Source organism: Lonchura striata, chromosome 11, assembly GCF_050655825.1.
Source record: "Lonchura striata isolate lonStrDom1 chromosome 11, ASM5065582v1, whole genome shotgun sequence".
Lineage (NCBI taxonomy): Eukaryota > Metazoa > Chordata > Aves > Passeriformes > Estrildidae > Lonchura > Lonchura striata.
The window spans coordinates 20,505,758-20,532,511 of NC_140713.1; the positions used below are offsets into that span (position 1 = coordinate 20,505,758).

At 40.5% G+C, this 26,754-nt stretch overlaps 1 protein-coding gene and 1 long non-coding RNA gene across 26 annotated transcripts in view; one reads left to right on the forward strand and one right to left on the reverse strand.

Moving 5' to 3' along the window:
- LOC110476338 (uncharacterized) overlaps window positions 1-17,744 on the reverse strand; it is a 524,174-nt gene extending 506,430 nt beyond the window's left edge. For 22 of the 25 annotated variants that reach the window (XR_014957969.1, XR_002466391.3, XR_014957954.1 and 19 more), the window contains exon 1: window positions 17,005-17,744. This is a non-coding gene — a long non-coding RNA (uncharacterized LOC110476338). The remainder of the gene's footprint in view (window positions 1-17,004) is intronic. The other 3 variants (XR_014957972.1, XR_014957963.1, XR_014957961.1) reach the window with 1 other exon arrangement.
- A 455-nt stretch (window positions 17,745-18,199) lies between these two features.
- CDYL2 (chromodomain Y like 2) overlaps window positions 18,200-26,754 on the forward strand; it is a 56,560-nt gene continuing 48,005 nt past the window's right edge. Inside the window, exon 1 of the mRNA XM_021541213.3 lies at window positions 18,200-18,476. Within this exon, the coding sequence (XP_021396888.1) occupies window positions 18,453-18,476 (24 nt within the window). The 5' untranslated portion in view covers window positions 18,200-18,452. The remainder of the gene's footprint in view (window positions 18,477-26,754) is intronic.

Genomic DNA, 26,754 nt, shown 5'->3' on the forward strand with positions numbered 1-26,754 from the left:
TAAATCTTTAATTGCTATTATGGCAGATTACACGAATCTCCTTCTTATTAAAGTGGTGAATTCTGACAGGATTTCAACAAATTACTCTTGTGTGGTGGAACAGATCACATCTGAACAGCCAGTCCAATCAATCACCATCCTGCTGTGGAGCAATAGTGATGACATTTGCCTTGGAAACTTCTTTGGAGAGCTCCTGGGGAGTAGAGCAGGGGTGAACAGGTTCAAGGTAAGCTCAGTTGTCAGTATTTGCTTGTGGATCTTTTTTATTGTTTTAATTTAATTGCTTAACTGATTTTGTCTTTTGGACACCTGAACTGATTTACCAGTATAATTAACTCATTTAGGCTTTAATATTCTGGTCAAAAATTTAATTTGCATGGGAATACATCTATTTGCCCAAGTATATTCCTTTTTCTACTTAATTCTCCTGTCATTTTTTGAAATTTACTGCTTAAAGAGCACACTTAAATATTTCAGCCAAACGCTCTGGCTCAATCCCATCTCATTTGATGGGAAGTCTTTGAAAGACTTGGCTGGAAGTGGATGGGTTCCTAGTGGTTCCCTGAGGGAACACCAGGTCTAAGGGACAGTTGAGTGATCATCATTTCACTTCTTTCAAAGATATTTACCTGTGCCAATATGCATTTTGTACTCTTCCTTATAGGGTCAACACACCCTGAACATTAAATAACTTTCTACAAACTAATAGCAGTTCAAGAAGCGCTTGGAGTTTCCTGGAACTCTGGATAGAGCAGAGCTGAAGGCTTTAGTTCCACTTCACTATGCTGTCACTTGAGCCATCCATTTTCCTTACCTCAAAGATTTATGATGACCAGAAATGGTTCAAAGACCACAGAAATAATGCACACAGAATCCTCAGTAACACATATGTAGTAATATGAACATGATGGATCTTCATTAACTCAGATTCTACTCTTTTAATATTCTGTGGCCCAGGTTTACTGACATCTTGGAGCCATTCATTGGTTATTCTGGTACTTGCCTATATGGAACTACTAAGAGAAATTATTTATTAGCCTTGTCTCTGTAGCTTACAGTAACTTCCCATTATGTATAAATGGAATCATCTGGGACTGCATCATCCTAAATACTAAAATAAATGTGGAACAAATACCACCATCTAGATGTAGCTACATTTAGCTCTATCAATATGTGCCATATTCTACTTAGAATAAATAGCTCTTCAATTTTCAGGAACAACATTTATAAAATTCTGGTCTTAGAAGAAACATGATTCCAAAGTTAGAGTTATGGAATATTACTTTACAAGTTTAGATGTTTGGCTTTTCTGTAACTTCCCAAATTGACTTAACCATTAATGCATGAAATGTGTTGATAGCCAGATAATTCATCAAAACCAACCTTAGCTAGAGATTGCCACCATATTAACATAAAATCTTCACCGAGTTTTCCTTCAAGTAATCAAAAGTCACAAGACTATAGCTGATGCTGCACCTATTCTCTATTTCCCCATCATCATTTTGGTTAATACCATGAGTCATATACCACAAGGTCAAAATGTTAAACACAACAGAAGATCCATTCTATATAATGCAGCTCTCTGTAACACAATTTAGATTTACTCTGATGCAATATTGTAAATTACTTTTGGTTTATATGTTTAAATAATAAAATTCATGTAGCTTATAATAGGTTTTGATATTATTATTCTTATGTTACTATAATATTGAACACATTAAAACACAACAGGATGTAAAGACTCCAGCTTGTACCACTTCAGTGGAATTAAGATCTTTGTAACCAAAAGGCAGATCAAACCCAAACATAAATTTTACTATCTACATAGTTTAGAAACATAAGACAGGAACAAGTTCAGTAGGGCAAATAGTACAAAGTAAATTTAGTACTGAAATATATTTTCCATATAACAGGCTGACAAGTTTTTGAAGGTTTGCAAAAAGCACTTTATGACCCATTAGGAATCAAATGCAATATTTGTGGCACAAGTGCATATACTGTAACATTTATTGAGTCTATTTATCTGAGATAAAATACATAGGATACAAAATGTGAAATCCATTACCATGTTTTGTTCCCATTTATTTACCTGGCCAGGATACACTATTGAATTTCCCAACTCATTTATGACGCAGTCATGGGAATATGGCAATTGCATAAATAAAAGTCAAAATGCAAAGCTGCAACCATTGAAAAAGTACAATTGCCTTTTATAGCAGCTCTTAATCTGCTCTTTTCTCACCACACAAATTTAGCACATTAACCATTTATTGATCTTTGATGTCATCATGTGACCTTTAAAATGAAAATGCATGGACTTAAACAAAACTCTGTTCTGTAACAGATTAATGCAGTCACCCTTTGTTGTGACACTGTTACACCTTCCAGGGCAAGTGTTTGTGATGCTGGATGCCAAATATCATAATCATGGACAGGGCAGAGGAGAGAGAGGCAACATGGACCAGCATTATTGGCTTAGCCTGGTAATGAGAAAAAACCTTAAATAGAAAATACTTTGGTACATCTAAAACAAATCATGTCTTTGTTGGAAACAGTGATTAAAATACATGAAATTAGTTTCCAACTTCCAACTAGGCCATACCCAGGCTGCAGACACAAAATGCCTTCCACCATGAACACATCTCAAGATAGAAGTACTGGAACCTCCACATACAAGGAATTAAAAACTACCCAAATACCTGGGTCCTTGCAGTTTTTAGTGAATGCACTGAACCTACAGACAGTATTCTGCCTGCACTGACAAAAGAAATAATAATGATGGAGTAATATACTTTAATTCTTTATTTTCTTCCGCCTTTTTTTTCTTTTTTTTTTCTTTTTTTTTTTCTTTTTTTGTTGTACCAGTCATACTCAAATACTTAATGTGTTCATAAACAGATAAATTGCTGAGTCATTCAGGGTGCACTGCTGACTCATGGCTGCTTCACTTTAGTTGTTTGAAAGAAAAGCATGAGAGAAATTATTTTAGTTAAGTGGCTGCAGCAGAATTAGAATTTCCTATCTTGGTTCAACTCACATAAAAATAATTATTATATTTAAGTGCATAACTACTTTCTTGCCTACCTGAAAGCTCAATAAGAGCTTTGCTTGCTGACAGAAAAAAAAAGGAAAGATATTATGTTCTCAAACAAGAGGCTTCTAAACAGAAAAGGTGACAGAAATATCACCATTTCAGAAAGTGGAAAGTTCTGTACCAGTAAGCAACCAATGCCTACCGTGGTTTTGGTCTCAGAATTTCCCATCATTTGGCATGCTGAAGTGATCTGGAGAGCTCTTCCAGAGCTCCCAGCATTTATTCCAGAGGCTTCCCCGCCTTTATGCTCTCTGTGAACAACTGCAGTTGACGTTCTACATTTTACTTGATATTTCCACAACAGAAGTAATGGGACATATGTTTTCCAGCTACAACAAGAACAATGTGTGGAGAGATGAGACTCTCAGTCGAGGCAGTGCCAAATCCTTCTCTGCTCCATGATGTGGCCCCAGTGATTTCAAGATGTGGCTTTAGGGATAAAAGAAAGAATGGAAATGCAGCTACATCACAGGCCAGCTTTAGAATGAAGAGGCAGAATATAGAGGAGTATGAGCAATATTATGAGTAACATATAATTACATTTTAAAGCAGAACTATGAATCAAAATAGTCATTAATGGAACCCCTGAATTTATTAATTTTGGTAAAGAGGTAAGCCACTAAACTGCCTTCAAAGTGGTGTTAATAGAAAGGTCAGTCAGTCATTGCCAGCATAAAGTATCATCCTGCACTTTGGAGAATTTGAATGCTTAGTAATGGATGTTAAAAGAAAAGCTGGAGTTTTTTCATGCATTTTAGCTGAAAATTGGAATATTCTTCACATAGAAACATACCGAGGAAAAAAATGATAACCTTTTCACAGCAGGAAATGTCAGTGCTAAACTACAGAACAACAGAAATATTACATTTCTATTGGGGTTTTTTTGAAATGCTACTCTGTAAGCGTTGACTAATGGTGAGGAGGCAGAGACACTCAGCAAATATTACAAGTGCTTCTTACCCTATTTATTGCAGATTTAAGGGATTCAAAATTCCCACAGATAAGCTCCACCTGTGGAAACCCAAACACTGTAGAGCAAAGGCATCCGGGAAGCCATATTTTTTATTACATGAAAAGTTTTAATCAGCAACAAAAATATTTCATTAAATTTGGGAAAAGAGTCTGTATAAAATATGCTCTTGATTATCAGACTTGAGAACATTTGCATGTTTTCATATTTTAAGTAAAAAATAGACATCCCAACAAAAGTTCTTCTTCCATCCCCAAAGTGGTATTTTATTGAAAAGCCACTTTCTTTCCAGAAAAAAAAAAAAAGAAAAAAGAAAAAGAAAAAGTTTTGCTGAAAAATGTCCTATTTGCAACTACTGGTTTTAATGCTCAGCCTAAGTCTGGAAACCATCGACACTGATAAATTTGCTTGCAGTAGCAGAGCAATGCTGCAAACTTCCTACCATCCCCACCTCCCTTCAGGGACCCAGAAATAGCTGCCAAAATCCCACCGTGGGTTCAGCTGATTCATGAGAAATACAATTAGGCCAGGAAAAAAATGCACTGATTAGTCATTTCCAGATAAGTTTTTACAGGTAAGAGCTGCAATATTGGAGAGGCTTTTGGGTCTTAAGAAACTCAGCCAAACTGGAGAGGCAATACCAACTGCCCTCATTAACTGACTCTTAATCCACAAGTATAAAGTAATTTGTGTTCTGTTTTTAGGGATTAATCTAGGCCAGAGCAAGAGTTTCTAGTAAGCCTAATGCACAAGAAAATCCCAAATGTTGAAGGAAAAGCCTGCAAACAAGAACATGGCTTGATACACATCTTATCACCCCCCAGTTTATTTGGTCCTACTCCAGAGTGAACAGCATTTCCAATCAGTAACAAGATCAGAGTGTCGATAAAGGAAGTCTGAGTAATGGGCGTGGAGAATTCAGTTACTGAGCCAGTGCTCCAGACCTGGTAAACATAGCAAAATTTCTCTGGAAAACATAGGAAGTGTTTTACCAACAAATTAATGAAAAAGAATACTTCTTAAAATTTCTTGTCTGGTCTCCACAGTGTTTGTGTACTGGACCTGTGGTGGCTACAGACCACTCTTGGGCCACAGTTAATCCACAACAGCACAATAATTTTTTCTTAACAGGATTATACCAATTCTTCCCTCTACACTTGATGAAGACGGAGCTTCTTCTTCATCCTTCTGTAGGTTAGGAAGGATTTAGAAAGTTAAAAAAAAAGACATTAAATATTATTGTTACTGGCCAGTCCAAGATTTATAATGTCTAAAACCCTGTATTTTAAAAGATGATTATAACCATTTTGACAAGCTACAATGGTTGCCACAGGTCTTTGAAACTCAGAAGGCAGAATGCCCTTAAGCTCAAAAAGTACCTTTTCTTCCTCCCATTGAATTGTACTCAAGCTGAGCCCAGTTACAAATTGTTTAAAATTGACATTTTCTTCTTATACTTGAATTGCTCCGGAAAATTTAAGAACATAGGACTGGAAGAGATCTCCTGAGTCATCAGATGCAGTCTGTAGGCACCATGTTATATAATTCTTTTCATAAAAGTATTGAGCTCCACCTTAAAAGCTGCTGTTCTTTTTCTGAACCCACTACTTCATTCTCAGGCTGTTCCAGAACCTCATAAAAATCAAAAAGCCTTCCTCTGATTTCCAGACAGTTTCGACCCATTTTTTTTCCACAAGCAAATGCTACCCTTTAGCTCAATCATTCTTTTCCTTGTCTTGTATTTATTCCTCAGGTATTATATTGTCTCTGGTTTTCCCCTCCAGTGCTGAACAAGCCAAGTCTTTTTCAGTCCCCTATCCTAAAACAGGTCTTTCATTCTCCTAATGAGCTTCAGGAGCACACCAAAAATCAGCTCTCCATGGGCATGCTAAAGAGCCAGGTTTGCAGGGCTAAACTAGAGCTGCCACACTGCTCTTCCCCAGTCCAAACCACTAAGCATTCAACAACAATTTCAGTGAAAAAAATGGATTAAGCAAAACTCCTCCAATGCACCCATTTTTGGAGCTCAGTACACCAGGGAATAAAAAGAAGACAGCACTGGTGCAGGCTTAGTTTTTTTTTATTTCTCAGGTTCTTTTGGAATTGATAAATCTGGAAGTATGTGATTTAAGGACAAAACCAGAAAATATCAAGAAGGGTTTTTAAGTGTTGTATAAAAAGCCACTGAAATCAGTCTGAATTTTCTAGATGTTCTCAAAAGGTTTTTAACCAATGGGGGGTAGGTTTTAAACATTTAGTGACTGCAGAGACAACAGAAGTAATGGGACATAGGTCCTTGCAACAGCACAGTACACAATGACTGGTGTAATTATGTTGCCTGTGGACTTCTTGGTAGATTAATAAACATAGTTCTGGGAAAAGAAGTGGGGAAATACAACATCAAAAACAGGAAGGAAAAAAAAACAGAGATTATATAATCACATTTGGTGAGTCAGTGTTGATTTTGATAAAAAAATAAACACATGGAAAATTAGCTTGTGTATTAGAAAAAGCTTATAATTTCGTAGAGCTTAGAAACTGCAAAACAGTGAAAATCTTAAAGTTTGTAGCAAAAATCACTGGATGAACAAAGTAGAGTTGATCTGAAAGCATTTTAATTTAATATATTTTCTGTCTTCTATTTCTCAGGGTTTTAAATGGTCATTCTTTGCTGGGTTTTCTTAGCTTTTTTTGTATTCTACCCAATAAATTTCCTTCAAAATTCCACCCTGAATTTCTCTCTGTATAGGAATTCCAGGGTAATGGATCAGAAAGTCACCACATCTATTTCTCACACAGTGAACACACCTGATGCCAGAGAGCAGGGAGAGGAGCCCCACCACTGTTCCACCATTCCTTTTGTGTAAGTCCAGGGCTGAGAAGCTCTGGAGAAGGGCAGAGAGAGCAAGGGAATCATTTGCCAGCCTAAAAGATGAATGCTCATCGGCAGCGTTCATGAATGACTTGGTATTCAGAGTGCACTTGGGACACTCTTGTGCATCCATCATGGACACACACAAAGAAAGACACATAAACCAGAAAATTAATCCTTTATATGTCATTTTAGCCAGCAAAATGTGTCACTGCTGTGGTTCAGTTCAGCCTGACTTTACAAAGCACATTCTGAAGATGCCACAGTGGGACAACAGCAATACATTTTAGCAAGCAGGAGACCTTGTTGCTTCAATGTTACATTCCAAAGTCCAGCCTAGCTGAAAGAAATAGCTTCAACATATTGCCACCTTTCTGTCCTCCTTGGATAGCTCTGAAATCTGCAGCAATGCAGATTAACCTCTTTAAAAGAATAGGAAAGGAGATGTATGCACTGAAAAGAGGTGAGAATATATCATAAGTCTTTAAGGCCACCAGGCATAGCTTTCAAGACCAACCATAGATCAAAGGAGCAGTTGATATCATAACTGATTATTCATTTGATTTAGGAGTCCTCATGAGTCAGTTTTATCTGTTATTGCTCAATTTTGCTGTAGATCCCAACAGCAACTACTCAGTGGCTCCTGACACAGTACTCTCTGTCCTCTTATAAGAAATACAGTATCTTTTTGTAACTTCACATATTCTCTGGCCATATATGAAATTTCCTCCATGTTTGCCTTCACTCATGTGAAAGAAATATTATTGCACCTGAAGGAAAATAGCTCAATTTGAAATTAATCTTCTACTTTTGAAATCATTCTTCCTCATTACACATCTGCAGAAATAAATTTTCTAACTGTCAAGAGCAAATACTGCTTCTTAGGGTGCCACCTTCCAACTCATTTAACATCAATAGTGTGTTCTCTCTGTTCTGTTAAAGCCTGCTCATGGACCAAGTTGCTTCTATCCTATTAATCATGTGAAAGTAGAGGCAAGGTTTGCTCTGCAGGAATTTTACTACCCAAGAAAGGTGACAGTTAACAGCCATAAAGTGAAGTGTACTCATGGATTTCTTGGGAGCAGACAGCTGATACACATAACCTTTGGGCTAAGCACACCACATCTGAAGATGACAAGGACATTCCGGGTTTATACCCACCAGCATTAGTCTTTTGAGACCAATATAAAAAGTTGCTGGTTTTGTGACGTGAATAACAGTTCACCTAGACCTGAAACTCAAGATTCCAAACATATTTCACAGACATTTTCCTTTTCTAGTTGGGAGCAGATTACTGTTTTTATGAGCTTTTCTCCACTTCAGCTGCTTTTTCAGTCTTTCAATTGCACCAACAGAGTCAGCAGAGAGGCAGCTACTGAGCACGACTGGCTGCACAGAAGGAGCCAAAGGCAGTTCCTGCCTCTGCTGCTGTCACCACCATGTGACAGCAGGGCCACTGAAGCAATCTCATGAGTTAAGCAGAGTCCACAGCCCAGCTTGTCCATGACCTGTGAGAAGTCCATGACAGCAGCCAGCACAACACACACATGGTCATGGTGAGACATCACGGGTGGGTCAGGCAGAATTCACAGACAGGCAGTGAGGGAATGAGACCTGTGGACAGGAGAGGAGCTGTTTCTGGGAGGAGAGTGAGGCTGCAAGTACAGCTCTCAAGCACTGTCTCTGCTGCTCTGGGCAACCAAGGAAACACCCCCTGTGACAGTACTGGGCCCTCCAAGAAACTCTGGTTCAGGCTGCAGCTCCTGCTCAACAAACAGCACCAGATCTCCAAGGCAGAGAGGCACATCAGCCAACTCTACCCTTTCTGAATGTCAAATGTTGGCAGGTACAACCAAGAATCATCAAACAGCCATCAATGATCATGTCTCTGGTTTGCAGTGCCTTGTACAGCTAAAATTCTGGAGAAGTTCATGGGTCAGACTCTGAAATAGCCTGAAACCAAAACATAAAGGCAAAATATGTGATCTGCATCACATAGATGTAGAAAACACTGTTCTCCTAGCAATGCCAAATAGCCAAATTCAGGTGTGGTTTGCTAACCTTTATTTATTTGTTTGTTTGTTTGACTACACATTTGAATAGAGCATCGGCATCACACCAATAACTGGCAGACCATGATCACCTCATAGGTTCTCTTGTTTTCTGCCTTTCTTCAGCTGAAGCCATCCTGGCACTGGCACACCAGCCAGTGAAGAAAGAGCACAGCAATCCGGAGAGCAGGAGCTCCAGAACAGGATACATTCTGCTACCACCCTGCTTTAATTACTATTTGCTGTTCAAGGCTGCACAGATTACCTCCACCCACACAAGGTAATTTGAGCACTTTTATTTCGTCTAACTATGTACTGACATGATGTTAACAGTTGCAATTTCAAGGAGTAAAATCCTTAGAATTGAAGTTACAGATCAAGGAGAAAAATCTCAGATCTCTCCCTCTGGTTTCATAAAATTACAAAATAGCTGAGCATGGAAAGGACCTCTGGAGGTCATCCAATCCACCTTCTTTTTCAAAGGGTTAATTTCAAAGTTAAAAAAGGCAGTCCAAGCCCTTGTCCAGTTGAGTCTTGAAAGCTTCTGGAGAATCTATGAACTCTCTAAGCATCCGTTGCAGCACTTAATCTCTCTCATTATGATTTATTTTCCTTCTGTCCACTCATATTTTCCTCATTTACAACTTGTGATCATTGCACCACATCCTTTTGCTATGCATTGCTCAGAAAAGTCTGGCACATTCTCCCTATTACCACTCCTTAGGACCACTATCAGATCCACCTTAGCCTTCTCTTCTCTGGACTAAAAACTTCTGTCCCTCAGCCCCTTCTTCTATGAGGTTCTCGGTCACTCCAGACACTTTAATGACCCAAGTGCTCCCTCAGCACAAAGACATTGTCCTGCTCTGCACCAGTGAGGCTGGCAGGGTGGAACACTATCCCGACCCAGGACAGTGACATCAGGTGTGAGGTCCCAGTCTCCACATCAATTTAAAGTTCACAGTGAAGCCAGGTGCTCACCTGAAACCTCTGCATTTACTGCCACATCAGAGCCCAAATTCAGTTCAGGGGGTCAAAAGGTAGAGAACACGTGTCTAAGATTTCTTCATTAAAGAGCAAAAACGATCAAAAACACCAAAAAGGAATTAAGTAGCTGTTTTCACAGGGACACTTAGTTGACACATGCTCTGAAACTGTGTTATTAAGACTAGAACAGAAGATTATATGTTTCATTACCCAGAATTAGAATGAGAATGAACTGGTTTGTGCACAAAAGAGAGTGCAACAGAGAGGCTGTTCAAGATAACAAAAAACAAACCAAGACTGTCATCTGATGATATCAGCACCAATATTCTGCACTGTCTTGAATGAAAAATTATCTGTATCAGACACACTAAGTTGCACAAACTCACAAATAAACAAAACTCAGCTCTCATTTCCATACAGTGCATTTAGACAGGCTGATTCAGTTTGGTGTAACTGGTTAACAACAGAGGGAACACACAGCAACACAAGTTAGTGAGAAGTACAACCACAACTGACCAGAATGGCAGGCTGAAACAAAGTCCCAACTTCTGCTTTTGGGGGACTCTGAAAAGTAAGAAGTAACACGTTGCCAAGAGAGCAGATGAAGAAGCAGAATTAATGCACTGCTATAGAACTAGAGTAACACTGAATAAGACAAAGTGGTGAGAGGTAAATTGGGAATAATCCTTGGATCCTACCAACATTATCTCCAGTTAAAGAGTCCAGGTGGGAATTTTGGGGAAGGTGAATTGCTGTTGCTATGTTGACAGCATTACTTAAATTCACGGGAAGTTCAGATTTCAGGTTTTGGTTTTTAATACGCTCCAGCCTGCTTTGTTGTGACAAGACCACCAGGAAATTTGGGGTTGATTGCAAAGGTACAGACCTGACTCTCGTATCTCTTCAGGTTTTATGTTACCTGATTTTTCAAGAATTACTATCAATTCACACTGATAAATGAATTAGTCTTTCTAAATAATGCTAGAGTTTTTTCATTGAGTTCTCTCACTCTAGGACAGTCCATCTTGGTTTAAGAAAGAGTGTTATGGAGGCTGTGGACTAGTTCATGCCTCCCACAAGTGGGCTGGCTGCCATCTCATCTGTACTGAAACACTGGTAGAGGCACTAAAGAAAATTTAAATGGTTTGTTATTTGGAAATTAGTATTACAAATAGATTTACACTTTTTAAAAATCACTCTAGCAACAAGTAAAAAGAATTAAATTCTTGACAATTCTGAAGTTGAGAATATTTAATGTCTAAAAATAAAAAAGACAATATAAAAACTTAGAATAATGTCTAAGAACAAGATATTGCCACTTTCCAAGTTATTTATGAAAAATTGTGTGAGTAACGCTTTGGAAGGGTACTTTTCCTGCAAATAAATGTAATGCAAATAATAAGTCCCATAAGACCAAGTTTATAGGCCTTACCCTAAAAAGCAGTCCTAATTATTAGCATAGCTAAGTATGTACTGTAATGCAAAGCCTGTTGCATATTCATTCACAGTGGGTATAATTCTCTTCTTAGAGACACTACCAAACCACCAGCAGCTCTTGTATGTAAATGGAGAATTCCACTAGCTTGTATTTAAAGGCATCTATAATAAAAGATAATTAACATGTGCGATATATTTACACATTTTTAAAGTGCATACTGTATGATAAGGCACCATTAAACATATATTATTTCAAAACATCTTAGCAAAATAAATAAAAAAGAAATGGCATTTTCTTCTTATACTTGAAGAATTTAAAAATTTATACTTAAAAATTTAGTTTCCACACTTCTCAAAAAAAAAAAAAATCCGTGTGAACACATATATCTTTCAAAAAGTGTGCCATTAGGAACTCCAGCTAACTTGGCACAGAACAAATTTCTGCATGACCAGCAGACAAAATGAATGCTGCTTCTCCCTGGACTATATTCAGTTTCTACCATTTTGCCAAGATCAAAAAGCTCTTATTTTACCTTTTCAGGCAACGAGTAGCTAATCCTTGACTAGCTCATAATAATATTTTAGACTGTGCTATGATATTCAAATGCAACATATATTCGTCTTCCTGAGCGAAATCTAACATAATGTACAAAGGCCCAAGAATCCTATAAGCACAAAAAGAAGTCTCTCCTTAAAGAATGTCATCAGAAACAACACCACAGAGATGCCAATTAACTGATGGAGAAAGGGCTTCAGAGTTGGGGTACCAATTTCATCCCTGACTATGCAGCTATACTCAAAACCCAACTGGAGACAGTCACAAGCAAATGAACTCTAAATGACCCAGAGCTAAGCTGCAGGGTTGGAGCAGACAAGCAACAGAGATTGTCTCCAGACACCACTATTCTATATTTTCTTATAATTGTATTTTTAAACACTTTCAGTGTATCATGGAGTTTTTGTTTATAAGCCCAGAAAAACAGACTGGAATGTACCTTGTGGCTTCAGACTCTCCATCCTCACAAACAATGACATTATGTAATCCTTTTCATGGATGGATCCAGCTCCATACTTTTTCTCATTAGTAAGGAATAATTCTTTTAGATTTCTGAAATGTTATGTGTCCTTGCATAGTTTCAGAGTTACTATTAGATCATGCAGTGATTTTCCTTTTTTTGGGCAACAGTCATGAGCAGCCTGCTATGCGCAGAGGGTTTGCAAGAGGCAAATACAGAGGGGCAAGCTGAGTCCTTGATTAAAAGTCACAAAACACAGTATAGCTTAACATATACAATTTATACACCTAGTCCTAAAACCCTGCATATTTGTAGGCTGGGTATCAATAGTTTGGTGCAATTATTATAGAGCAATGATTCAGGGAGAAAAATCAGCTTAAAAAATTAGCTTACTAATGTGCTATAATACACTGTGATCACTCTAAATATCACATGCACTCTATGTGTAAACTACACTGAACATGTCAGATGTCTTCCCTTAAGAGAATCACTCAGATTAATCTGTTTCCTATTGTCTTGCTATTTATGGATTCTTTCTAACAGTTCTAATACATCTTGTCCAGATAGTACTAATAAAACATATTCCAACCTCCTTTAATTTCAAGTTTCAAATCCCATATTCTACTACAACTTAGAACATTCTTAGGTGTTCACACATTGTTATTTGTTTCTTACAGAAGAAGCCACTGGAGCTTCACTTCACACTTCAGTTTCAACCCACATAAAAAATAAGGCCATAACCCAAAAGTCCAATATTACACTGGCCTCTTTCCTTATGTTCAGGACATACAGGAATATAGGAAAACAATGTGTGTCATTTGCACCTGTTAGATGTACATCATGATTTCCTAAATCAGCTGCAATTTTGAAGGTTCTGTGTACACAAGAGCTCCCAAATGAGACTGACTTCCACATACATGATCTACACTTTGTCTTTTTCTTTCACCTTAGTTGGAAAGCCAGCAAACTGTCCAACAGGAATGTTTTGGCACCTTCTTATTATCTCTGACAACATGTCAAGTGGGAAAAAAGGCATTTGCAAACAAGAGGGAGAAGAATGTGCAAAGATTCTATTTTTGGTGCCATATTGGGAGGTACTCAATGTGTTCAGATAAAGACAAAGTTATCAAAATTTTATCCTTGGACAAAGTTTTTTTTCCCCTTCCCCAGTTGAGGCACAATGGTATTGGCCTTACTAAAGAGAACAGAATAGACTCATAAAGTTGAAAGAAGCAAAGTCAATTCTCAGAACAGCAGCCATTAAAATGTACTATCAACCCTAGAAAAGTTCTGTTCCATGGTATATGATGTACTGCAACAAACAAACATTACTTTGTTTTCCATATATTACTGTTTGTTTCATTATACTGTGGTATTTCAGCTCCTATTTCAAATGTTTCCTCTAGATGATAAGTAATTGCATGTTATAAGATCCAAAGAAGGGTTTGGAGGAAGATATTAATTTAGCATCAGAATCAAATGATCGTAACTACTTGTTTGCTTCCAAAGGCAGCATGGCACAAGGCAAAGTACATGGGGCTTTTCCCAAGCCTAGTTCTCATCACAAAACAATGCAAATCAATTATTAAAAAAACATGCTGCTTTCTTAATTTTCTCACATTCATCTTATTTCTAATTTTTAGATGCTCTCTGTATGCCAAGGACACCCTCCTCTTGTTTTGCAGTTCCTTTTCGACTTCACACCTTGGATAATTTTTGTGATAAGCTTCCTGTGGTATCCTAGTGCTTCCTCACACCTACCTGGTGAGTATGGAGCCACCTCAGCCCCAAGCCCTGGGCAATCCCTGATCCTGCCTGTCTCCCATCCAGGACAGTGGTGCCATAAGCAATTCTGCTTTTTCTGCAGTAGCTGCTCACCATTTCCTGTCATCTGCTACTCTGTGAACCCACTGAGACACTTTTTTCATTTTCACTCACCGACTTTTTCCATGTTCTGATCATCCTCCCTTCTTAGGCTGGCGATAGACATCTTGCTACCTTGTTCCCTGCTTTTGCTTCAGTTACTGCTGCTAAAATATTCCTTGCCTCCCCCATTTTTTCACACAACGAAGGCTTTGCACAGCCTTCTCGTTACATTTGCCTTTGGTTCCTTATTCTTCACTCATGCCTTGTTTTCCCCCATTCTCTCATATAATTTTCATACCTTAGCACAGAAATTCTCTCAATTTCTCCATTTATTAATTATTCTTGCCCATCATTCCTGTTCCTATTCAAGAGCCAACACAGCCCCTTCATGGCAATTTTTTGTACGAGGTGTTTGCAAATACTTATCTGCACTCCTTGGGGGAACTGTGTCAGTGACTGTACAGTTCCCACATCTTTCTATAGCCCTAGACTGATTGACTAAACAGTCAATAACAAATCAATAGTCCAGCTATGACAGCAGTATTTTTGCTTTTTGGAATAGAATACATTTGCTTTTAGGTTTATTCAGACTGAGAGATAATTCCTTCAAATAAAGTAGTGGAAACCAGAGCATCCATCAAATCCAAAAAAGTGTTCAAATGTGATGTATCTTGCTTGGAATGCCTCCCTTGCCTGCATTACTCTCTTGGGATGGGAAATAGGAGAAGGCAGCAAAACAATAAGAGTAATGAATAATCACATACTTAGCAAAACCATTAAGTTTAGAGCTTGAAATTTGCACAACAATCTGGATTTTGCTGCAATTTCATTTCATAGATATTACCATTGAAAGGCAAATAAAATTAGAAAATATGTATTTCCAGAAAGTCTATTATCAGAAACCCTAAAAAATTATCATAAATTTAAGCATTTCCATTTTTTACACAAGACTGAGAGGAACACTGCCTGCCCTGTCTAGTTACAATAAAGATCTGCTGGGCAAATGAAGGTCGCTTGAATTTTTTAAAACTTAGAACTTTGTCTTCTGCTCACTCACAGGGAAATACACCAAAACCATAACCAACTTTTCCTGGGTTTGACAATCGCAAAAGTTCTCTTTATGCTCCTCACTATTGACTCACAAACCACCATATCCCAAGGGACTGTGCCCTCTGAAAAGAGGAGTGAGTAATCAGGAAAAAGATGTTTCCCCTCTTCAAAGTATTCACTAAAGCATTCATCCTTTCAAAACTTCCAAGCTACTATTTGTTTGGGTTGTAAATCTCACAGCAACAATATTGACAATGTTACTGTAAACACTGTACAATGTAAATGAAATTGTGCAGTCTAAAATATTAGACCTAATATTAAATGTCTAAAATATTAGACTTGTTTCAAAATAAAAGCGTTATCTTCTACAGCTTGGAAAGGGACTTCTTAAAATTCATTCAAGAGACTTTTGGGAAGAGTTGATACTATGAAAGAAGCCAAAAGTTTCAGATATTTTCAAATATTTTAGTATGTATCTGAAAAATTACTCACCAGCTCTGACTGCCATTTTGTTTACTGCTGTGGAAAGCTGCAAAATGTAGTTGTAATAAAGCAGATTGAAGAGATGTATTAAAACACCTACTTATTGATGGATATATTATTATATTTGGCTCAATGAGCTGATTTGCTACTGTAAACAATAAACATCACTTTACAATGAAACAAAATAATTTATTTATCAAGGAGAAACCATGGAATGTGATTATGAAGTAATGCACTGCTTGGAATTAAGAAGTATTTGCTGCATTAATTATTGGAATTACTATACATGGGTAGTTTACAGTATTTCTTTATCTTTTCAACATTTTACTCTTCAAATACCAAATCCCAACAATCCAAATACTGCCGGCAAATTGGAAAGCAGAGAACAAGTCACCGGTTACCACAGTCAGGTAAAAGAAAAATAGTCTCATCTAAGCAGAATGTCTTATTCTTAGGAGTCCAACATCATCACACACCTCTGTAGACCACACAAACCATAAACGTCTTTGAGCTCCAAACTACCATTAGATAGCTTTTATTGAACTCTCAGTCAATACTAAACTGGTTAGCTGGCAAGTTCATAATCACCAGAGGTAATATTCACAGTTCAGGAGATGGGGTCAAGCAAGAGCTGGATGTGCATGCGTGATTTCCTACTTTCATGATAAAAAGTGACAATGTTCAAAATACCCAATATTGATATTTTAAAAAGGAATCCTCTCAGCCAGAAGAGTCTTTGGCTTCACACCACTTGAACAATAGCAGGATTTTTGGTCATAAATAAAATCTTGGAAATAATTCAGTGCTCAATACCAGCAACTTTTATTAACGATTATCACATTCAATAACCCTCTCCAACCTGTGCTCTGAGCAGTGCCAATTCTTACATTCACATGGAAAATCAAGAAGGAAAAAACAACAAATACAAGAAGATTAACAAAAACCACAGCTATGGCAAAGCCAGACCATACAACATTCATCACTGATCCCAGGTGAAAGGGAATGCCTGCCACAAGTCTGCTGTGAGGCGAGAGCAGCGAGTCTGAAACTCAATAACAACTAGAGCTGGCTGGCTACAGAGCCAAGGTGTGAAGAGCTGGTCAGAGAACGCTCTCATGGTGTTCCTTCCTATTTATCTAGGAATAAATAAAATACCGAGAGGACACTCAACACTTTACCTGGAGAAGCACATCCTCCACAGCCCGGAGCCGCAGGAACACGACGTGGTGCTCATCAGCCTCCGAGGGGAGCAGCCCTTACCTTTTGGGCGGCCCTGGCTTCCCACTCAGGGCTCTTTGCCACAGCCCGGATCCTGCCTCCCCTGGAGTCCGCCACTGCTGCAAAGTGCGGCTTCTGTCACCATGAGCTCATTCCTCTTCACAGAACCACCAGTTCACAGCATCAGCCATGGTGGAAGGGACCGTAGCGGGTCATTCTGTCCAAGCAGCGTGCTCTAGGGTCATCCTAGAGAACGCGGCACGGGATTGCATCCAGACCGCTCTTGAATGTGTCCGGACTCGGGTCCCTCACGGCCCGGCTCCTGTGGGAGAAGCTCCTCAGGCTCTGCAGGGATGGGGCGAAGGCCGCTGGGGAGTCAAGGCTCGCTCGGCATCCCCTTCACACGTTCCCCATCTCCCAGGTAAGCACCGTGGGGACGCCAGCAGCCATAGGGCGGCATTTTTCCTCCAAGAAACGACACGGACGGCTCTAAAGTGGCGATGGCCGATGGCTGCGTGTCGCCGCGCATCCCCCAGCCGCTTCAAAATTCCGGCCACCGCCTCCACGTGAAGAGCAGGTGGCGGGGCGCCGCTGGCTTTCCTATCCCCGAGCGGGCTGGCGAACCTGCAAAATGCCTGGGGGACAGCGGGAGAGGAGGCACTGCCGTGCCCGGCGGGCAGCGGGGGCGAGCGGCGCCCCGGAGCCCCGGCGCGCCGCCGGGCCGCCGCTCCTGGGGCGCTCCCGCCGGCTCGGCTCCCTCGGCGGTGGCCACGGGCGGCGGGGCGGCCACGCGGCGCCGGGGGGCGGAAGGTGCCAGCAGGGCCGCCCGAGGCCCCGCGCCCGCCTCTCCCCGTGGTGACCTTGGGCGGGCGGCGCGGCCCTCCCCGCCGAGCGCGCCCGCTCCGGCACCCACCCCTCCAGCCCGCCCCTCTATTTCTTTTTTTTTTTTTTTTTTTAATTATTATTTTTTTATTTATTTATTTTGGCCGCGGAAAGAGTTTGAGGCGGGGGGGGTGGAGGGAGGAGGAGGGAGAGGAGGCCGCCGTCAGAACGGCCCGGGGACTTTCCCGGAGGGAGGGCGCGGGGGGACCCGTCCCGGTGCCGGTCCCCGCCCGGGGCGGGAGGCGGCGGCGGCGGGCGGGGTGTGAGGGGAGGGCGGGGGGCGCCGGCCCCGCCGCCGCGGGGGAGACGCGGCTCCCGGCGCTGTGCGCCCGAGCTGCTGCTGCTGCTGGTTACGCCAGCCCCGCCGCCTGCCTCTCCGCTCTCCTCGCCTCTGATTCTGCGCACAGCCAGCCCCAAAGCCTGTCATTCTGCAAAACACAGTTTACTCAACAGAGAGAGCGAGTGGGGGAGCGGGAGAGGTGGAGAGAGGGAGACGGCGCGGAGGAGCCCAGTCCCGCACCCCAGCATGGCTTCGGGGGACCTTTACGAGGTACCGGGGGCCGCGGGGCGGGCGGGCGGCGGGGGGGCGCCGGCCGGGGCGCCGCCGAGGGCAGCGGAGGCGCGTTCGGAGCCGCTCCGCCGAGCCCTCGTAGTTGCCGAAGAGCGGAGGAAATCGCCGAGGGAAGGGCTGGGGTGGGGGGAAAAGGGCTGGCGTGTGTGCCCGGGGGGGGGCAGGGAGGGATGGAGCGGCTCCCCTCCCTTCCCGCTGCCTCTCTCTTTCTCTTTCTCTCTCTACTTTCCATCGGGCTTGATCTTAGCAGGCCTTACAAGAGGGAAGGAGGAAGGAGTGAAGGAGAGCGAGAGTTAGCGGTAGGATGGGGAGGCGATCGCGGTGTGATGAGCCCGGAGAGTGGAGAAAGTCCAGGTAAAGTCATAGGCGCTCTGGACGTGCTGAATGTGCAGATTAGTGCGAAAAAATGCGCCTTAGCGCTGCCGGGAGGCGCAGGGATGGAGGCGGCTCTGCGCCCGCTGTGCAAAGTGCAGGAGCCGGCGCCAGGTTGCTTCACCTCCTGCCCGGGGTGCTGCGGGGGTGGCGGGGGCGGCGGCCGGGCCGGGCCCCGGCTCCCCGCGGGCCGCAAAGTTTGGCGGGGGCCCCGCTCCGGGCGGCCCGGGGTGCGAGGCGGGGCGGGCGGCGGCCCCCGGCCCCGCAGCCCGGCGTGCGCTGCCCCCCGGCCGCGGCGGCGGCGACAGCGGCGGGCCAGCACCGGGCGACGGCCGCCGGGTCCGAGGCAGGCGGGGAAAAAGGAACCGGCGGGCAGTGGGCGAAACACAGCCGAATTTTGACCTCTGGCTCCCAGTTCCAATGCCCCAACTGAGAACGGGTCTAGCCACTCTTGCCACGCCAGAGAATACGAAGGGAGAAAGCTGAAATGAAAAATAAGACACACTGGACATGGGTGCTTGAGAAATATCCAGTTCCAGTGAGTGGAACCAGGGTGGAAGTGTTAAAAGCACCAAACATGACTGGATGTCCTACACTTCTTGGTCTGAAGCACCTCCTCAGGCTCCACATTTCCTAGTGAAATGGCTGTTTGCATTGAGGCTCTCTGGAGTGCAGAATTTAAAAGCCAGGACAGAAACCATCACCTTCCAGTTGGAGCTGTGTGCTGGTGATACAGGTACTGCTCAACCATGAGGTTGTGCTTGGGTGTGGAACTGCTGCTGTGGTTGGTTGGACTTTTTCTCCGTTTGATGATCTTGATGATCAGCTGTAGGGTCTTAAGTGCAATTGCAAGATCTGACAGGTTTCATGTAGACAGTTTTCACTTTGTCGTTGTCTTTCAAAGTCTTTAGGAGAGGTCACAGCTAAGGGGTGACATTGCTCTATTAGGATGATATTTTACTGTGTGTGACACAAACCTCCTCTGAAGTGAGCAGCACTTAAACACTCCTATGTGGTGTCAAATTATCGGAAGTATATGATGATCTGAATAGTGTCACTGACCTCCCCCCCCTCATTTTGCAGTATCTGTCATTTAACTTCGTAATTTTAAGGATATTGTATGTCAGCTGTATTGCTGTTTTGACTCCAGAATAGCCACTGGGAGTTCTATGAAGAACAACTTCGAACCAAAAAAGTTAGTGATACAATTTTAGCATTAGTAGTTTCTGGGATGCATAGAAGACCTTTGTCTGGTGTTCTCTGAGTTGTCTTTAGACATTTGGATTAGTTCTAGAAAGAAACAAAGCTAGTATGTCTTAGGCTAATGGTAGCCATGCTAATTTAGCTCTGACTCATCCTTAAAAAATTCTGCTGTTTTATGATCCTTGTGTTGTAAGATGATGACGTTTGGTAGCTGGATGTGGGCAGTGTCACTGTGTGACATCCAAGTGAGGTTGCTGGAGTGGTCATCTGGTGTGTTCTGTGAGGGAGCAGACCAACAGCCCAGTTTGCAGGCAGTTTTAGGCCCAGTCTCTTTGCAGGCAGTTGCATGGAGTAATGAATTTTTGGTACTGTGGTTGAAAGCCTCTGAAACACCTCCTTTTCTTTGTTACTGCACTTGAAATACTTTTGCTTATCATTGTACAATATGGAAGAATTGTCTCCACCGGAACAGGTAGGTGGAAGAAGTGTGGCTGTTCCTTTCTTGTTGTGTGAGGTGTTTGGAAAATGACCTCAACTGGTCATAGTGTAAAATCTTCATCTACATGTTGGACATGTGGCAAAAATGTGTGCAGGGCTTCAGTTATTAATCCATTTGCATTTTGCATCTTCACTGGGAAGTTCTCCATGACAGAGATCAGAAGAAATGTCTAGAAAGCTGAAGAATTTGTATGTCTAATAGGTAGCAACTGTGTAGATGGTAGTGGCTTCATTTAAAAGATGACTACATTTTGCCCTTCCCAAAAAGCAGCTGCATCCTCTTGGAGCTTGGATATCCCACACAGTCAGCAAGTGAGATGAAGTGCTTTGTGCCCTCAGAGCAGTCCCAAGTTCTTGAACAAGTAAAACGTTATGTGGATCGCAAGATAACCATTAAACAGTTTCAGGATTTCACTTTGAAATAACTTGGGACTGTGGGTGTCAGTAAACAATTTGGATCTTATGGTGACATTCCAAAGGTATAATGCACTCCTGATTCCCTTTTCACTCATTAGTAATACCCAAATCCTTCAAAGGTTCATCAAGTAAGACCGGTCATTAACTCTGCAATTGGAAAATGTAATATTAGCTGAAAAATTATTTTTAAAGCCAATCACGACATAGAAGCCCTGATAAAGTATATGGAAAAAGTGTAGTGTGTAAATTGCCTGTATGAACTCATCATACTTTGGTGGTACCCAAGAAACTTTTATAAATTTTGAAGTTTGGAAATAGATGTGCATATTTATCCTGTCAGTTCTTTCATTTTCTACTGTCATGTCATTTTAAAAGCTTTTCAACCTTTTAAACTTAAAGATAAATTCAATTACTGCCTTTATATTGAAGCAAAATAAGATCACAGACAAAATAACCTCATTGTTTGGTTAGGTAGGTGCCTTTTTCCAGTTATAAATGGCTTTTAATCATCTGTAATGCCTCCTATTACATTTAGGTTAGGAGTGTGAAACAGGCACCAATTTATTCTAGAAGCAAAAGAACACCCGTTAGAACTTCTGTGTTTCCTGGTAGTCTGTTCTAGACATGTGTGGTAGAACCAAGACACTTTACAGCTATAGATAATTATTCCATTGTATGGTAAAATATAGGTGTTAGTGTTGATGTTTCTAAGTACATTTTTTTTTTCCTTTACTAGTAAAGAATGTTGTATATGTCTTAGTATAATTCTCAGGCTATATGAAATACTGCTTTGCCTTTGCTTGACTTTCATGTGCTTATGATTTCAAGCTTTTATGAGTGGGTGAAAGTGTCATGGAATATTCCTTTTTTTTTCCCCTTGCTTTTCCTCTTAAGAGGTAACCTGTTAAATATTAAACACCTATGGTGCATGTTTCCTTAGAAATAATAATCTTAAAATAAAGGACTGACAAAAAGAGTCTTCAGAGTAGTCTTCAGTAAGGCTGCCCTGGTTTGCCTTGTGCTTTACAATGCACTGTTGGATGCATTGACAGGAAATACTCGTTCATTTCGGCAACAGACAGAAAGGGAAATGTATTTACTTTTACATACCAAATTTGTTAATTTCACATTAAAGAGTTCAGCAACTTGGAGTAATATTTTTCATTTTTCATGTACAATTCCATGTATATTACCTGAACCCAGACAGTTATCTCACAGACTCTAGTATTTTAAGTCTGTGAGAGGCTGTAGAGGGGAAAAAACTTCCATATGAACTGTGCTCCTAACTTTTTTTTCCAATGTTGGAGTATCCTTTTTACTGCAATAAAAACTGCCTTTACTGATGAATATGTGAACCAGTTATCAGTGTGACAGAGATGCTCTTTCACTGCTTTTTTTTATTTAATATTTTGGGGGAGTGGTATGCAATGAACACCATTAGACTTTCAGGGATGATGAAGCTGAAATCTAAAGTGGTAATTTACTATTGTGTCAGATTGTATTACACCTTTGATAAGTGATCTAAAGATTACAGCCAGTTCTCTGAAGGGGACTTAACATGTACGCATTTCTGGATCACAATAATAAAACCAGTTTTTAAAGCTCAGTAGTTATTGCATTAAAGGGAAGAAGTGACATTTTTAAAAATTACATCTTCTCACTGAAATGATGCAATGTCCGTGGCTAAGAGCATGTCCACCACAGTGACACATTTCAATTCAATCTTCGTCTGTTTAATCAGCAGTGTAAGAATGAGATGCAGTTTATTTCAGCTCACAAGATCCACTAGAAAGATAACATACTTCCAGATAATTGCAACATTTCCCATTTATACCTGCACTCAGGTACCAGCAAAGTCAAAACTTGAAGATAATAATGGCACTGTTTGGGCTGCTGAATCCCTATGACATGTGGAAACATGCAGATGGGAGAGAACAGGGTTGAACTTTTGGATTCAAGGTTTGGCTTGAGATGCAGGGTTTAGAAAATTATTTTTGCTTTACAAGGAAATGCAAGTTTTTGAGTCTTGTGCTTTCCATCTTGCATCTCTTTCAATGGAGTCACTTAAACCTGTACTTAAACTTGTTTATTGAACTGAAAAGCAGAAATCTATTTTCTAATTATTTCACATGTGTATTTTCTAAGACAGAGGGGACTTGGAAGAAGATTATATATTTTAGTAAAGGTTATTATTTCTGAAATCAACCTCTATATTGATACAACTGCTCTGTGGTGAAGGAATAGGACTGGCTTCACAAGCAGGTAACAGTGTCTTGAAGTAGGATTTGGGGAAAGTAGAACAGTTAAGCACCTACTCTTGTACACTGGCAAACTGTGGATGCAATGCTGATTTCAGTAATACTGAGCTGGCACTCACAAGCTCTAAGATTTGGTTGTCTATAAGTAACACCTTTTCAATTGTTTTTTAGTGGAAAAGCTTTACTAACACCTATTTTGAAGAATCAGCTATTTATCAATACATTATCATTGATCTGTTCTCAAAATCAGTGTTTAGAAGACAACTGTCCTCAAAATCAAGTAACCTCCAAGCAGTAGGTTTTCTGGATTTCAGTAGGTAGAAATCCAGAAGTTTTGTTGCCTAATGAGAGTTTTCAAGACTCTGTTCCAAATGTGGTGTGATTTGCAGTGAAGACTGTATTCCTCAATCCCAAACTGAGCAATCATCTGAGGTATAAATTGAGGTATAAAGACAATAACAAAGAGTTAACCAGAGGTTCCCTCTGCCCACATCATGGACTTCTCTAATTTAAAGTTACTGAACAAGGTTCAAAAGCAGACCTGAATAACTCTGGCAACATTCATTGTCTTACTAAGAAATTCCATTTTAGAGTTGCATATGGAACATTGCAATGCCCATTAAGGTCTTGTTTACCTACATCATCACTGTTACCACAAGCTCAGCTTCCTCATTACACTGTAAATTGCTGAGCATATTTTGGGACACCCAAAACCAATTGATTTCTTGTTACAATCTTGATAAAGTGTTTTATCTGGCTCAAGTGTAGCTTGCTTCAAGGTACAAGTACTAAGCGTGCTGCTGCTTGGGAGGGACACTGAAACACACCCTTGTCACTCTAAAAAGCCTGAACACTGGAAGTGAAGGTGCCACCAAAGCCACTGAACTGAACAGGCTTCCTTCCCTTCAGTGTCCAGGTTCAGTGCCTATAACTATTCAAAGATTAAAATTGCCTTATTTTTTGTAATGCTTCCTGAATGACAGATACAGTGCTTTATTTTGTGCTGGTCTTTGATTGAATATTAAAACCCAGAAATAAACTCACTGCTTAGTTATTGCTTCTGAAAGTTAAAATGTTTTGAGAGAGACAGCTCAAATAATGACAAAATTTAAATGTGGTCTAATATTGAAGGAAATGGGCTAATTATTTTTTTTAAATCAATGGAGTGATTGTGATGCCCAGCTATGTTGTAAATAGCATTTCTTTGTCCATTCATTTGACTTCTAGCATTAGTACAGTTTCTTGGCTCTGTACATTTTCATCAGTGCAATCCCTTTTTGTTGTTCCTTCTTATCCATATATTTTTCAGATCATTTTTGCAGAACATTTTATGGCACTGGCATCCTGACACTGGCAAAAAAAATTATTAAATAGTTAACTGTTTCTTGCATTCAAACTACTAGAACAATATCATTAAAGTCAAATGTTTGTAACGGACACTTATGCAAACACAAATATTTTGGTTTTGACAAAAGGGAATTCATCCTTTCTGCCTGTGAATTAAAATGTCACACTTTTTGTTTACTGTTAAAACTTTACATTGGTAATAGTGCAACATGGAAAGGAAATACACTTCAGTCTGGTTTCTTCTATTACACGGAACAAATGTAGATTACAGTACTATTTCAATACTATCTCATTATTGAGATAGTATTGAAATAGTACTGATTGATTATCTCAAATATTGCTGCAAATTTATTAGGTCTCTAAAGACTTTTACAAGAAATTGGTATGATTGACCTGTGTAGAAAATAATGATTCTTCACATGGCTCACCAAAAAGAGGAATTAGGCTGACTCTTGCAAAATGGTAAAAGGTTGTATGAGCAGGAGACTACAACAGAACACTGAAACAAACCCATCATTTAAAACATCTGTCAGAAAGACACTTCTGTCTGAAAATAGCAGTTCCCCTACTTGGGCTTTCTCAGATGTCTCACAGAACACCCACAACATTTGCACCCCATTCCTTCAGAGGAGCAAACCAGAAACAATGAAGATATTTTCTTCCTTCAGGTTCTTCAATTCATTTATTTAGATTTTGTTGGGGTGAAATCATCTTATATTAATCACTTATATGTGCTCATGACAAGTGGATTAAAAAGGAATACGAGGGACTACACAGTGCTAAGTCTGAGAGCCATTGCATGCAGATTAGTAGCACCTGTCAAGAAATAGAATTAGCAGAGACATGTGAACATGTCTTGGTTTGGACATGAGGTAACATTTTTATATGACATCTCACACATCCTAGGGTCAATATTTAGAGAAGAATGACTCTGGATGGTGTAAAAGGTTCTTCAAGAAACCTTTTTGTAATATCCCACAGGAGCAGCTGGTAACAAAACCAAACTATGGTCCAGAAGGTTTGGTCATCTCTTAGACCACCTGGTTCACAGAGAGGTGTCTATGAATAGAGGTTTTAAACACTGGTATTGAGACATGTGTTGTACAACAGAGCCATCAATTGCTTGAAAATAATCACATTTACTCCTGATAATTTATAGATTATTATTATTATAATTGTCAAGACAAAAGTTGGCAGTGAAGAGCTGAATGACAGCAACTGAAATTCAGTGCTTACAAATGCAAGCAAATGATCAAAGGAGAAATAATCCTGACTATGCAGGCACAGAAATGAGCCCTGAAGAATATGTTACTATTCTGGTGAAATCTTGGAATCATTGGGGAAGGTTTCTGGGTGTGTCCACATTAGTATATTAATTTGTTAGCATTTTACTTTGGAACACATGCATGCTTTTGAAGTGAATCTCCCTGTGATCCCCAGTTACTACACCTCTGCTTGCAGCACTGTCTTGGAGAGCAGTGACCATACTCCCTTCCAATGAAACTAAACCAGGAAATGTGTTTCAGCTCCTAATGGGTGTCCAGTCCGTGGGACCAGACTTCTAGCAAACAGAAGTTTACATGTTATTAAAAAAGCAATTCAGAATGAAAGAGAAAATTATCATCCTTGTGTCCCTGAGGAACATGGTGCTTCCACCTCTGCAGCAGTGCACCCACCTCCAGGAGACAGAAGTGATGCAGAGAAGGACCATCAGGGTGTTGCAGGGGATGGAGTGGCTGTCAGTGAAATGACACCTTATGAAAACTTTCTGGCTGGGTAAAGAACTGATAGACTGGTATAGAAAAGACAGATGGAGGATGTTCAGTTAAGTCAGAGATGAATGCTATTTCTCATTGCACAAGAAAAGATATGCAGCAAAAGAAATAATTAGGCAAGTGACAGAGACAAGGAAAGTACTTTACAGTATGTAAATCTTGGAACTCTTTGCCATGGGATGTTGTGGAAATCAGAATTGTAAATGGTTTCAAAGAATGGTAAAACAGCTTCTTGGCAGATTGATACCTTTATACTTTTCAGCACAAACCAATCTTTAAACTGCTAATCATGAGAAGCTGTGAGGGCAGAGCAAGGGCAGCACTTACTCCATAAATGCTGTTTCCTAAGCATCCAATACTAATTTCTGTTTGATATACAACACGTTG